The sequence below is a fragment of the Pan troglodytes genome, chromosome 20, assembly GCF_028858775.2.
Source record: "Pan troglodytes isolate AG18354 chromosome 20, NHGRI_mPanTro3-v2.0_pri, whole genome shotgun sequence".
NCBI classification, from domain to species: Eukaryota; Metazoa; Chordata; class Mammalia; order Primates; family Hominidae; genus Pan; species Pan troglodytes.
The window spans coordinates 16,773,839-16,787,998 of NC_072418.2; the positions used below are offsets into that span (position 1 = coordinate 16,773,839).

The 14,160-nt window shown below is 56.5% G+C and overlaps 3 protein-coding genes across 5 annotated transcripts in view; 1 reads left to right on the forward strand and 2 right to left on the reverse strand.

The window, feature by feature from the left end:
- MISP3 (MISP family member 3) overlaps positions 1-14,160 on the forward strand; it is a 31,745-nt gene that overhangs the window by 6,190 nt on the left and 11,395 nt on the right. The window lies entirely within an intron of this gene.
- Positions 3,990-9,527, reverse strand: C19H19orf67 (chromosome 19 C19orf67 homolog). 3 transcript variants are annotated; one of them, XM_016935281.4, is made up of 6 exons: positions 7,663-9,527; positions 6,095-6,239; positions 5,867-5,967; positions 5,599-5,784; positions 4,834-4,968; positions 3,990-4,357 (listed from the first exon to the last, which is right to left on the reverse strand). In XM_016935281.4, exons 1-6 carry the CDS (start codon positions 7,995-7,997, stop codon positions 4,330-4,332), a joined length of 930 nt encoding a protein of 309 aa, XP_016790770.1. In that variant the 5' UTR covers positions 7,998-9,527; the 3' UTR covers positions 3,990-4,329. The 3 variants fall into 3 exon arrangements, with proteins under 3 accessions (XP_016790770.1, XP_009433153.1, XP_001157381.2); XM_009434878.5 differs by having other exon boundaries at positions 3,990-4,373; positions 6,095-6,236; positions 7,663-9,526; XM_001157381.8 differs by having other exon boundaries at positions 3,990-4,373; positions 7,663-9,522.
- SAMD1 (sterile alpha motif domain containing 1) lies at positions 10,236-13,742 on the reverse strand. The gene is made up of 6 exons (XM_003316155.7): positions 13,637-13,742; positions 12,170-13,272; positions 11,453-11,747; positions 11,265-11,361; positions 11,056-11,167; positions 10,236-10,960 (listed from the first exon to the last, which is right to left on the reverse strand). The coding sequence occupies exons 2-6, from the start codon at positions 13,115-13,117 to the stop codon at positions 10,802-10,804; spliced, it is 1,611 nt and encodes a 536-aa protein (XP_003316203.4). The 5' UTR covers positions 13,118-13,272; positions 13,637-13,742; the 3' UTR covers positions 10,236-10,801.

Sequence of the window (14,160 nt, forward strand, 5' to 3'; positions counted from 1 at the left end):
CACCTAGAGGCTGGTCTTAATTTCCAGCAGGGGAGCCAAGAACTAAGTATGTCATGAGTGGACAGGGGCCGGGCATGGTGGCTCATGCCTGTAATCCCAGCACTTTGGGAGGCCAAGGTGGGTGGATCACCTGAGGTCAGGAGTTTGAGACCAGCCTGGCCAACATGGTGAAAACCCATCTCCACTAAAAATACAAAAATTAGGCCTGGTGCAGTGGCTCATGCCTGTAATCCCAGCACTTTGGGAGGCTAAGGCGAGTGGATCACCTGAGGTCAGGAGTTCGAGATCAGCCTGGCCAACATGGAGAAACCCCATCTCTACTAAAAATCAAGAAATTAGCCAGGCATGGTGGTGCATGCCTGTAGTCCAAGCTACTCAAGAGACTGAGGCAGGAGAATCACTTGAACCCAGGAGGCAGAGGTTGCAGTGAGCCCTGAGATTGCACCACTGTACTCCAGCCTGGGTGACAGAGCGAGACTCCATCTCCAAAAAAAAAGAGTGGACAGGACTACTTAAGTATAGATGAGGGATTCTCTAACTTTTCTGAATATTAAACTCAACTGAGGCCCCCATATGTCAAGTAACTCAGAATGGGGGAAGGGCTTGACATCAGTATTTTTTGAAGCTCCCAGGTGATTACAATATACAGCTGAGTATGAGAACCATGAAGTAAATATAAACCAGCAGTTCTCAATGTAGTGGCACCAGGACCAGCAGTATCCGCAATGCTTGGGGAATTGCTAGACATGCGCCTTCCAGGGGCCAGGTGTGGTGGCTCATGCCTATAATCACAGCACTTTGGGAGGCTGAGGTGGGATAATTGCTTGAGTCTGGGAGTTCAAGACCAGTGTGGGCAATATAGCAAGACAAAGTCTCTACCAAAAAAAAAAAGCACTTTCTTGGGTCTCATCCCAGACTTAATGATCAAACTCTCCATGTGATTCTGATGCACACTAGGAAGTTTGAGAATCAAGGGTGTAGAAAGCTGCTCAGCAACAGGACCCAGGAAACAAAGCTTGTTTCCTTCCCCTTCCAGTACTGTACTGTCACCACCCACCCGAAACCCTGTCTTAAGAGACAGTGGATTTGACTTAAAGGAGACCGTCTAGAGCTGCTTGTGGCTAGTCTGAATTGAGATATGTTGTAAATGTGAAATGCTAGATTTCTTTTCCTTTTTTTTTTTTTTTTTTTGAGATGGAGTCTTGCTCTTGTTGCCCAGGCTGGAGTGCAATGGCACGATCTCGGCTCACTGCAACCTCCATCTCCTGGGCTCAAGCGGTTCTCCTGCCTCAGCCTCCAGAGTAGCTGGGATTACCAGCACCTGCCACCATGCCCAGCTAATTTTTGTAGTTTTAGTAGAGATGGGGTTTCGCCATGTTGGCCAGGCTGGTCTCAAACTCCTGACCTCATGATCCGCCTGCCTCGGCCTCCCAAAGTGCTGGGATTACAGGTGTGAGCCACTGCATCTGGCTTTTTTTTTTTTTTTTCCAGATGGAGTCTCGCTCTGTCGCGCAGGCTGGAGTGTAGTGGTGCGATCTTGGCTCACTGCAACCTCCATCTCCCAGATTTAAGCGAGTCTCCTGGCTCAGCCTCTTGAATAGCTGGGATCACAGGCGCCCACCACCACACCCACCTTTTTTTTTTGTTTTTTTTTGCATTTTTAGTAGAGACAGGATTTTGCCATGTTGGCCAGGCTGGTCTCGAACTCGTGACCTCAAGTGACCCACCTGTCTCGGCCTCCCAAAGTGCTGGGATTATGGGCATGAGCCACCATGTCCGGCCAAGATTTCTAAGACAGTACAAAAAAGGAAAATACCTCAATAATTTTTTTTACATGGATTATACATTGAAATAATATTTTGGGTATAACAGGTTAAATAAAATATCACGAAAGTGAATCTAACCTCTTAATTTTTTATTTTTTATTTTTTTTTTGAGACGGAGTCTCGCTGTGTCACCCAGGCTGGAATGCAGTGGTGCGATCTCGGCTCACTGCAAGCTCCACCTCCCGGGTTCATGCCATTCTCCTGCCTCAGCATCCCGAATGGCTGGGACTACAGGCGCCCGCCACCACGCCCGGCTAATTTTTTGTATTTTTAGAAGAGACGGGGTTTCACCGTGTTAGCCAGGATGGTCTCAATCTCCTGACCTCGTGATCCGCCTGCCTCAGCTTCCCAAAGTGCTGGGATTATAGGCATGAGCGCCTGGCCCTAACCTCTTAATTTTTTTATGTGGTTACTAGAAAATTTGAAACTACATATGTGATTTGCGTTTGCAGCTCACTTGATATTTCCATTGGACCCCACGAGTCTAAAGAATCTTAAAGGCCGGGCAGGGTGGCTCATGCCTGTAATCCCGGCACTTTGGGAGGCCGAAGCGGGAGGATAGCTTAAGCCAGGAGTTCAAGACCAGCCTGGTCAACATAGGAAGAACCCCCCCTTCTCTACAATAATATAATAATAATAATAATAATAATAATAATAAAATCGGGGCATCGTCGCTGCCTGTACTCCCAGCTGCTTAGGAGGCCGAAGTGGGAGGATCACTTGAACCCAGGAGTTAGAGTTTGCAGGAGTTGGAGGTTCCAGGATTGCGCCATTGCACTCCAGCCTGGGTGACAGAGCAAGACCCTTCCCTCCCCCCGAAAAACATCTTAGAGCCACAGGAAAACTCACAGGGACTCCCTCAAAGCGGTATCAGGGAGCATCAGGATTTCCTTGATGTCATTCAGACCACAGCTGTGGACTAAAAAACATCCTTGATGCAGTCAGAAATTGTCACCAGAAATACCCATGAAGAGCAATAGTGGCCGGGCGCGGTGGCTCACGCCTGTAATCCCAGCACTTTGGGAGGCAGAGGCGAGCGGATCACCTGAGTCAGGAGTTGGAGACCAGCCTGGCCAACATGGCGAAACCCCGTCTCTACTAGAAATACAAAAACTAGCTGGGCCTGGTGGCATCAGCCTGTAATCCCAGCTACTCGGGGGGCTGAGGCAAGAAAATCACTTGAGCCTGGGAAGCGGAGGTTGCAGTGAGCCGAGATCATGCCATTGTACTCCAGCCTGGGCGACAAGAGCGAAACTAGTGTTGGCATTCAATATTGATTCATTTCACCTCTAACGTCCTTTTTTATCATCTGGAAACGGAGGCTAATACTATGTGCCAGGGACTGGAAGGTAGGTGCTTTGCTCAAAATCATAAATAAGGGCAGGGCTCTGGGTGTCTCCTCTATGAAAATGCTGCCGGGGGCGGGGGGAGGGGAGGGGAGGAGAACCAAAAGGGTCCCTCTTGGATTAAAGGGGTATAACCCGCAGCTGAGTGACACCTGGCTCAGGAGGACACCCTTCCCCCTTGCAACGGGCCACAAGTACCGGGTTGCGATCACAAGTACCCGGTTCAGGTCCAAGGTCCGCCACTCGCTCGCAGGAGCTTTGAGCAGGTGAGTTCATTTCTCTCAGTCAGGGTCTCCTCTCCAGTCCGAGATTAGAGAGAGGCTGAGAGATCCTAAGCTTGGATACCGTAGGGCTCTCCCACCTTGTCCGCACCCCGGATACCCCAAGAAAGACGACGACCTGTCCGGCCCCCAAGTCCCAAAAGCTGGAAGAGAAAAAAAAAGTCTAACTCGGGCCCTTAGGAAACTGATCGAGGGCACTTTCCTGGGGCGCGTCGGGAAAAGTAGTCTTTTACGCTAAAATAAATAACTTCCGGGTCAAAATATGGGAGTGGGCGTAGCCTTAAGTCTCTTCCTCCAGTGGACGTTGAATTTCCCCGCTACCCTAAACTTGCAGTTTTCTGGGTTCCGGTGTTGACGGGCACCACTTCCCTTTTTGCTTCATGTGCGCCTATGCGCATGCGCCAAACTCTCGTCCGCCTATTGGTGAATTCCAGGTTTCTTTCAAAAGACTACATTTCCCAGAAGGTCACGCGAGTGGGTGGGGCAATCCCCCCGGGGGAGGGGCGCGGCATTCGCAGCGGACGCTGAGCCTGTGACCTCTTTCTTTCTTTTATTTAACACAAAACTGACGTGTCCACATTCAGGGCCCCACGGCCAAGCCGGACTCGGTGCAGACAGGTCAGCTCGGCCTGGCCCTTTGGAAGGCGAGGCCGGGCTGCACTGCGAGAACGAGTGAGCCCCTCTCCTGCCCCCTCTTCTGGAGTTTGGAACTGTCAAGTTCCAGCTCCTACCCTCTTCCCCAGGTTCAAGACCCCTGCGCTGCCCACCCCGCAGGCCCGGCTGCGCTCGGAGGCCGGGCCTGGCCTGCCTGGCCCGTGAGGATCTGCACCAGTAGGTCGGTGGCCAGCGTGGGCGTGGGCTCCTCGAAGCCGATGGTCAGCAGCTGCTGGTAGTCCCCAAGCGGCTGCGGGCACAAAATCCTGGGGTGGGGGGGCCAGGGATAGGCAGGCCTGGACTTGAGTGCCCCCTGCCCCTCGGGAGTCCCTCCCTTTGAGTGAGAGGCTCAGGTGAAAGAGGCTTTGTTTCAGCTGCGGGTGGGAAAAACCCCCGGGGGAAACTTGTTTCCTTGTTGATCAGAGACTTAGTAATGGCTCCTAGAGGCTGAATAACTGGTCCTGACCTGTCCATTCGCTCTGCTAGCTGTGTGTCCTTGGGCAGGTAACAACTTCTCTGAGCACCCTGTTTTCTTTGTTAAATGGGGCCAATAGCATAGATCTCCATGGGTTGTTACTGGGGTCTGCATGAAGTGCTTTTCAGGGCACAATAAAATGCTATCACTACTAAGGGAAGCAAAGTGTTTGGGAAGGTGGATTGTCTTTGGTGGGGTTCTGCCTCCCCCTCCAGCTCCCAGGCCCACGTTGCTATTGCCCTAGCTCCTACCATGAATAAAGGTCATCCTCGGCTGGTCCTAGGGGCACCCATCGGCCGATGGACCACAGCTTCTGGATCTGTGGGCACGAATTGGCTGGACTCTGGCCTGTGTCTTCCCAAGTATCTCGATAGCACAGAAAGTAGCTAGGAGGGGAGGGAGCTGTAATTAGAAGTGATCAGTTTCCTAGCTACTTCTGTTGAGGGCTTTAATTTTGGAGGTGAGGTGGGAACTCATCAGAAGTTGCCCTGAAGTTCTCAGGTAGGAATGTGACTCCAAGGCCTTTTCTCCCTGCCAGCCTACTTTTAAGATGAGAACTTTTATTTTGGTGGGAGGGTGGGTTTTAAGAAAATAGAGGTAGCCTTTCAAAAGCCTTTAGTTTCCTGGTTCACTTTTTTTTTAAAGAGACAGATTATTGCTTCCACTCAGGGTGGAGTGCAGTGGCACAATCACAGCTCACCGTAGCCTTGAATTCCTGGGATCAAGTGATCCTCCTGCCTAAGCCTCCCAAGTAGCTGGGACTACAGGTGCCAGCCATCACGCCTGGCGAATTTCTTTGTTGTTGAGACAGGGTCTTGCCATCTTGCCCAGGCTGATCTCAAACTCTTGGGCTCAAGTGATCCTCCTGCCTCGGCCTCCCAAAGTGTTGGGATTACAGGTGTGAGCCACTGCCTCGGGCCCTGGCTCACTTTTCACTTTGCTGGTGACGGTTTGGAGGGTCATATTGGCATTCATCATAGAAAGGGGAGGACTTTGATTTGGGTAAGAGGACTTACTAATCCACAAGGGAATCTTGTCCCCGACCAGGGGCCTCTGGGGTGGCTTCCAGGTGCCAGCGCATCTTCTTATAGAGGTAGCGGGGGAAGCGGCTGGCAGTGTAGGCGGTTGGGGCACAGTATCTGAAGATGGAGACCTCATGGGACAGGCTGATGGAGAACCTCCCGCAAAAGAAACAGGAGATGCTGGCGAGACATGAGAGAATGGAGGGGTGAGGCTGGGCCTTGGACTCCTTCATCCCCCCATCTGAGTCTCCTACCATTTTACCTAAGAGGGTTCATCTCCTCCAGGTCCACGAACCCAAAGGAAGCGTACATGAGGACCAGCTGTTCCAGGCGCAGGGTCAGCTGTTGGGAGATCTCTAACAGCTGCATACAAGAGGGGGGTACAGTGAGATCAGCTGGCCTGAGAGGAGTGGGCCTCCCCCTCCACCATCCCCACAGGCTCAGAGCTGCGAGAAGAAAGGGGCGTGGGGTCTAAGAAACCTCCACACACCCCCTTTCGGACCAGCTCCTGCAGGGGTCCATAGATGGGGGGTATGCTTCTCGCGGCTGCCTCCAGGTACAGGAAGTAGGGCTCACACATCTGTAAGAAGGTGGGCATGGCCTTGGCCAGCTGCTCCTTCTGTACTTGGTCTCTGCTGAAGGAAGAAGGGGGCCTTTGCCTGGAATCCCTCACAACCCCTCCCCACCCCGCAGTTTTCCCCATTCTACTCAACCCCAACCTGTATCCCTGGCTTTGACCCATTAGAAAAGCCCCCAGTTTCAGGTCTTTTCTGAACATCTTTCTGGTTTACCTGCATCAAACCCATTTGGAACACTTGTTAAAGTGCTGACACCTGAGTCTCACAACACTTAGGACCCAGAGCTTCCTGCAGGGTCTGGGCGCAGTGGCTCACGCCTGCAATCCTAGAGTTTTGGGAGGCTGAGGCTGGAGGATTGCTTGAGGCCAGGAGTTCCAGACAAGCCTAGGCAACATAGCAAGAACCCATCTCTACACAAAAATAATTAGCTGGGCATGGTGGCACCTGTAGTCCCAGTTACTCAGGAGGTGGAGGTGGGAAGATTGCTTGAGACCAGGAGTTCGAGGGTGCAGTGAGCTATGACTGCCCCACTGCACTCCAGCTTGGGTGACAGAGCAAGACCCTGTCTCATTAAAAAAAAAAAAAAAAAAAAAACAGCCTCATGAGAATCCCTCGAACCTGGGAGGTGGAGGTTGCAGTAGCTGAGTTCGCCCCACTGCACTCCAGCCTAGGTGACAGAGCAAGACTCCATTTCAAAAAAACACATAACAACAAAACAAAACAAAAAAACCCAGCCTCGGGTAGGCGCGGTGGCTCACGTCTGTAATCCCAGCAGTTTGGGAGGCCAAGGCGGGTGGATCATGAGGTCAGGAGCTCAAGACCAGTCTGGCCAAGATGGTGAAACTCTGTCTCTACTAAAAAAAGAAAAAAATTAGCCGGGCAACACATGTTGGTGGGCGCCTGTAATCCCAGCTACTCGGGAGGCTGAGGCAGAGGATTGCTTCAATCCGGGAGGCGGAGGTTGCAGTGAGCTGAGATTGCACCACTGCACTCCAGCCTGGGCAACAGAGTGAGACTCCATCTCAAAAACAAACACACAAACAAAACCCAACCCAGCCTCCTAGGAAATTCCAATGGACACTGAAATTGAGAGTCACAGGGAAACCTGGTCTGGGAATCACATTATCCTTTGGAGTCTCAAACTGATGTCCTGCAGGCCAAGTTTGGCTCAGGTGGGTCTTGTTTAGCCAGCACAGGGCTCAAAATGTAAGACAGCACTTAAAAACTGGGAGAAAAAGTCCTAGAGACTTGACAACCCCAGGCCCACACTGCCACGACAGTAATAGCAGCCATCCCCTACCCGCAATTCTACAGTCTTCCTCATTCTCTTAAACTGGATTCTAATATGCTAGCTTCTTCCACTGTCTCCCTCTGGCTCCTAGCGCTTGTAATTTTGCGACCCTGGTGTGTGTCACCCATCCTGTCGCCTCCCCTCCAAGTCTCCTTACCCATGGGGACCTGGGACCCTGTCCAGCATCACCTGTAGAGCAAGTAGCTCTGGAAATCATCTGCCTTCTTCAGTAGGTAGCGCAGCTGTTGGGTGATGGGGCTGAACAAAGTGTCCAGGGATAGGCGGGGAGGTGCTGGCCCAGGCCGGGGGACCAGAGGTTTGGGGGAAGGCGTGGAGGCCGGGGCCTCAGCCAGCTGCCCCTCGGCATCTTCAGGATCCGGCTCAGATGGGTTCCCAGGCCTGCCAGGGGGCGTCGACCAGGAGGGGTCTCCGCAGGGCGGCGTCCCAGGTTCCAAGGCGTCTGGAGGCGGTGTTTCTCCAGGGTCCAGGGGCAGCGACCCCTCGAACCACTGCTCTGTAGCCATGGTAGGGCCGGGGGGCGGGAACCTGAGCTCTTTAAGCTTCCGCTGCTGCTCAGGTTGGCCGCGGGTTCGACCCCGCCCCGGGAGCCTCCGACTGGCCCCTGCCTTGACCTCTCCACCGGAGCCGCGCCGCCGCGCCGGGGGCCGTTCGCCTCTTTTGAATTTCAACACGCGGGAGGGGCGCGCCGCTCCAGTCCGCGCGCCCGCGGCCCCCTACCCCTGCACACGCGCCGCACGCGCTCCAGGAACCTGGCGGTGGGGAGCGACCCGCCTAGGGAGGTGGCCTCTGGCCGTGTCCTGGGGGTGTGGCTAGGGCCGGGACCTTTATCTCTCGAGGTGGATTCCTAGAGTGGAGGGGTCTCTAAACGTGTCTCCAACTCCTCAACCCGACACAGGTATATGGAATGAGGCCGCCCAGGCCCCAGCCCCTTACTCCCAGAACGCTTTTTGTTGTTAAAACATTTTTTTAATTTAAAATTTTTAGAGATGGGGGCCCATGTTGCCCAGGTTGGTCTCAAACTCCAGGACTCAAGCGATCCTCCCGTCTCGGTCTCCTAAGGTGCCCAGCCTCTTTTTTTCTTTAAAAACAAAAAACAAAAAACAACCCTAATGAGTTGAGAAACTGCCTTAGAACTTAGTAGGGACTACTTAGAACTTAGTAGGGACTTTGGATGTAGTAACTCTGGCGACTACTACTAACAATAATTTTTAAAAAATCTTCAGGCTGGACTTGGTGGCTCATGTCTGTAATCCTGACACTTTAGGAGGCTGAAGTGGGAGGACTGCTTGAGGCCAGGAGTTCAAGACCAGCCTAAGCCACATAGCAAGACCCTGTCTATACAAAAACCAAAATGTTAGTTGGGTGTTGTCTGAGGCATGAGAATCACTTGTACCCAAGAGTTCGAGGCTGTCACCACAGTTATGGATTGCACCAGTACACTCTAGCCTGAGTGACAGAGCAAGACTCTGTCTTGAAACAAACAAAATCTTCACTTGGAAATCTTCTATCTCATGATCTCATCTGATGGCCCAGAAGGAATTTTCTGTTGTTTTAATGAAGAGGACCATGAGGTCTGGAGACACTACTATGGTCCTAGAACAGATCCCTGCCCCAATATTTGTAGTGGATTCTTTGCAGTAGACAAAGGCTGACAGGTTTATAGTTTTTAATGTACATTATGTCAAATACGCTAATTATATTTAAAGACTCTGAGTGAAGAACTCAGACAGGTGTCAGATGCCACCCTGTGTGACCTGCGGCAGACAGCATCTCTGTGCTGGGCCAGCTGCCTCTTCTGTAAGGTGGGATTTTATGAGTTTTTTGTCTCATGGGGACTTGGGAAGACAGTTGAGAAAATGCTTATAAACCCAAGGACTTAACTGCTAGCCATTCAACAATATTTGAGGCCAGGCATGGTGGCTCACGCTTGTAATCCCAGGCAGGAGAATTGCTTGGCTGGGAGTTAGAGGCCAACCTGGCCAACAAAGTGCATACCCTCATCTCCACAAAAAAAAAAAATTTTTTTTTTGAGACAGAGTCTCGCTGTGTCACCCAGGCTGGAGTGCAGTGGCACGATCTTGGCTCACTGCACCCTCCGCCTCCCAGGTGTAAGCAATCCTCTGCCTCAGCCTCCTGAGTAGCTAGGACTACAGGCACCCACCACCACACCCAGCTAATTTTTTTTTATATTTTTAGTAGAGACAGGGTTTCATCATCTTGGCCAGGCTGATCTTGAACTCCTGACCTCGTGATCCACCCACCTCGGCCTCCCAAAGTGCTGGGATTACAGGCATGAGCCACTGTGCCCAGACAAAAATTTTTAAAAGTTAGCCCGGCATGGCAGAGTGCACCTGTAGTCCCAGCTACTCAGGAGGCTGAGGTGGGAGGATCACTTCAGCCCAGGAGTTTGAGGCTACAATGAGCTATGATAGCACCACTGCACTCCAGCCTGGGTGAAAGAATGAAACCTGTCTAAAAGAAAAACAAAAATTGAGCACCTGCTGTGTGCCTAGCTCTGTTCTGGACACGGACACGGTGAGATTACAGAAAAAAAAAAGCAAATATTCCCACCTTCCTGGAGCAATTATTGTTATACGTGGCTGTGAGGCAGCTATAATTCATTGTTTCTGTTTTTCTCCCTCCCCAAACAATTCTGTCCTAACCTGAGGCTCTCTTAGGAGGCTCTTTAGTGCCCTCTCCCCGCCCCATTCATAAAATGGACTCCGTGGCTTTTTTTTCCCTTTTCCTTTTTTTAAAATTTTATTTAAAAAACCTTCGGTGCAATATTAAAAAGCAATACAGCCAGCTGGAGCGACAATCAACAGAAAGAAAAGAGGGAGGAGAGGAAAGGCCCGAGGAACCCCAACCCAGCTAGTCCCCTAGGGGCTGGAGGCCAGGGGCAGACTGAGAAGGGGGGCATGGGTGGTAGGGGAGGGAGGAAAGACCACCCACCAAAATAAACAGGCAGATCCAAACATTTATACAGGAAACATCTGGCTGAACAGAAGAGGATCTTGGGGAGATGAGAAGCCCCCCACATTTCATTTTTTTTTTCCTAAAATGTCCTGGACTGGGTGGGGAGGGTCAGCCACCTGGGGTTTAAGGAGCAATCCCCTCCCCACACCGACGTGCTGAGGGGCAGATGTGTGTGAGACAGACACAAGGGGCAAAGATAAGGACAAGAGGGTGCCCTCTCCCTGGAATCTGTTATGAGGGCTGAGGGTGTCCCCGTCCAGCTCCTGGACTCTGGGGGATCTTGGGTGAGATGGGGGCCGGAATGGGCTGGGGCAGGTGTGAGGCTGGGCGCTCAGCCTAAGAAGCCATCGGGGTCATCATCCTCAAAGTGGCCTTGCTGAAGCACCTTGATGTGGTGCTCGTAGATTTTCAGGGCTGGCCCGAGGCGGATGGACAGGCCGGTGAGCACATCTGTGCGCTGCATGAGCAGCAAAGATTTGCCATCAATTTCCTGGGTGGGACAGGAACAGAGAGAGCCGGGATCAGGGCACATCCCAGGGAGACCCTCTGTGTCTGTCAGTGTGTAGTCCTGGGCTGGAAACTCACCTGCTCTTGGAAAGCTGTCGCCTGCTCCGGGAATCCAGCCTCAGTAAAATATTCGACGACATCCATCACGGTCCACTCCACGGGATCAGATGGCTTCTCTTTGCGCCCAGGACTGCATCAAAACAGACAGACACCAGTGAACACGGATGTCTCTCTGGCTGTACCACACACCTGAGCAGCACCCCCATGTCTCCAATACCCCAACTTACGGACAGCCAAAGGGGGTCCCGTCGGCCCCAGGTAGGGCTGGTTTGCCTGGGGGCAAAGGCACGGGGGACGGGGAGTCTGGCCCGGTGGCAACAGAAGCTGGGAAGGAAAAAAACACCTGCCTTTGGCTTTGTCTTCGGGCTGAGTTCCTCTCCACCTAGCACTTTTCCCCACCCAGAAGGATCCTTACCTGTTCCCCCCTCCTTGTTCATGGCTGCCATGGAGAACACCTGGCGGGTGCCGCTGCCCGGGGCTGGCCCCCGCCCTTCATCCTGGCCCTGGTGCGGTCCGCAGGGGGTCCACTCCTTGACCCTCTCCTTGGCACTCTGAGGTCCCCGCTCGCCGTTAAGCTGGTGGTGCTGGGCACCTGCAGGACGGTCACTCTCGGGCACTTCAGAGCCCTCTGACACATCATCTTCATCATCTTCATCTTCATCATCATCTTCTTCCTCTTCTTTCTCAAGCACTCGCTCTTCTCCACCTCTCTGGAGCCGAGGAGAGAAGCATGCAAGATTAGTAGCTGTTCTAATCCCAGACCCTGACTGTGGCGTCCGGGCGGTGGGGAGGAGGAACCGATTCCACCTTTAAGAACAATACGGACTAACTTTTACGCATTCACTCGGTGCCAGGCTCTGTGTTAACTAAAGCCCTCGACAACCAAATCTTACTAAACTCGCTCAACAACCCCAAGGGGTCGCTACTGTTATTAAGCCGCGTTTACAGCGGAGGAAACTGAGGCTCCGGGAGATTCAATTACTTGCCAAGGTCACCACGCACCGAGCCCGCAGGAAACGCGCGCAAAGCCCCAGCCACCCGCCACCCAGTTCCTCCCAGGACTCGCGCCCCCGCCACCAACTTCGCCCGCACCTGCCCACCGCGCGGCGCCCCCGCTCCCCGGCGCGCTCACCTTGCTGCGAGACGGGCGGGCGCTGGCGGCCGGCGGCGCCCGTCCGGGCCTGTCCCCGCGGGGCAGCGCAAGCGCTCCGAGACGGGTGCGCTCCAGACGGCCTCGCGCCGCCGCCTCCTCCTCCAGCAGCCCCTGCACGCGGCCGCGGGTTAGGCGACCGCCGGCGCCGCCGCTGCCCCCGAGGTAGCGCACGACTTCCCGCAGGCTCACGGGCCGCGCCGCGCCGCCGGCCCGCACCGCGCCCCCCTCCGGCGGCGGCTGTGGCTGCGGCGGCGGCGGCTGCTGCTGCTGTGGCGGCGCCGGCGGCTGTGGCGGCGGCGGCAGCGGCGGCTCCCGGGCGGCGACGGCGGGCGGGGGGGCGCGGCGCGGGCCGGCCGGGGGCGCCACCGCCGGGGGAGCGGCTGGCGCGGGCGGCGGCGCGGCCAGGGGCGCGGCCCGCTGCGCGCGGGGGCCCGGCTGCGCGGGGCCAGGCGAGGGGGGCGCTGTGGCGGCGGCGGCGGCCGCGCGGGGCGCCCGGGCCGGGGCGGCGGCGGCGACGGGCGCGGGCGGTGGCGGCGGGGCGGGCGTGGGCGGCGGCGCGGCGGCGGCGGCGGGGGCCCCGCGGGGGGCGCGCGGCGGGGCCGGCGGGGTGGCTCCGCGCCGGGGCGGCTGGACGCGCGCCGCGTTGCGGTACGAGATGCTCCCCTTGTAGCTGACCCGGAGCACGGCGCGCTGCTGGATCAGTTTCTCGAGCTCGGCGCGCGTGCGCTCCGGCTCCGGGCCGTGCCGCCGCCGCACCATCCGGCAGATGCGCTCCAGGTCCGGCCGCGCCTTGCGCGAGCGCAGCGAGTCGATGGTGTCCAGGATCCACTCTTGGTAGTGCGGAGAAGCGGCGGACGACGAGGCGGCGGCCGCCGTGGTGGCGGCCGCCGCCGTCTCCGGCGGGGGTAGGGCCGGGGGCCCCGCCATGCCTCCCGCCCGGCCCGGCTGCACCGTGCGCGCTGCCTCCCTCCCAGCGCGGCGCCCCCCTCCCCGGCTCCCCTCCCTCCGCCGCTGCCCGCCTCCTCCGCCTCCCCCCCCGGGGGGCGCAGCGCCTCGGCGGAGCGGCGGCGGCGCTGCTGTTTCTTTGCAAAAAAAAAAAAAAAAGAGAGAGAGAGGGAGCGAGAGAGAGAGAGAGAGGAAAAAACAGTGAGAGAGAAAGAAAAGAGAGAAAAAAATATGCACACACTCACTCACTCGCACGCACGCACACACAGACCCGCTTCTGCTGGGCGCGCGCGGGGCCGGGGATGCGAGGGGGAGGAGGGGAGCGCGGCGCGGCCGGCCCCTCCCCGCCGCCGCCGCCGCCGCACGCGCGCCCTGCGCCCGGGACACTCCGGCCCCCCTTCCTTCCCTCCCTCCCTCCCCCCCGCCGCCCGCCTTCCTCCCTCCCACCCCCACGCGCCCGCTTTTAAGGTGGAGCCCGGGCCCCCCGCCCGCCCCCTTTACCCTGCGCTCTCGCTCACTCCGGCTCGCTCCGGCCCCCCCTTACAACTCCCGCGCGCTTTTTAAGGAGGCGCCGCGGAGTTGGCGCCGGGGCGGGGGCGGGGGAAAGCGACGGGCGGGGGAGGGGGAGGGGAGTGCCGGGGGGAGGGGAGAGGGGGCGGGCAGGGCGGGCGGGCGGCGCTCGGCCGCCCTCCAGCCATTGGGCGCGGGACCCAGACGTCCCCGGCGCCCAGCCCCCCTCTCCACGCCTCTCCAGCGCGCTCCGCTCTCGGGACCGCACTTACCGGGAACTCGCCGCCCGCGGGCCGGGGCTGCCGCGCTCGCAGGGTGCTGCGGGGACCCTCCTGCTGCCGCCGCCCCCGCGTCCCTCAGGCGCGCCTGGCCCGGCGCTGAGGATGCGGGAAGGGGGGCGCGCACCCTCTCCGCCTTCTACTCCCCCTGCCAGGGCCGCCCCCGCCGCCGCTCGGCCTCCTGGCGCGCCAGCCCCAGCGCCTCCCTAGAGCGCCCTCTCGGTCCCGGGCTGGACG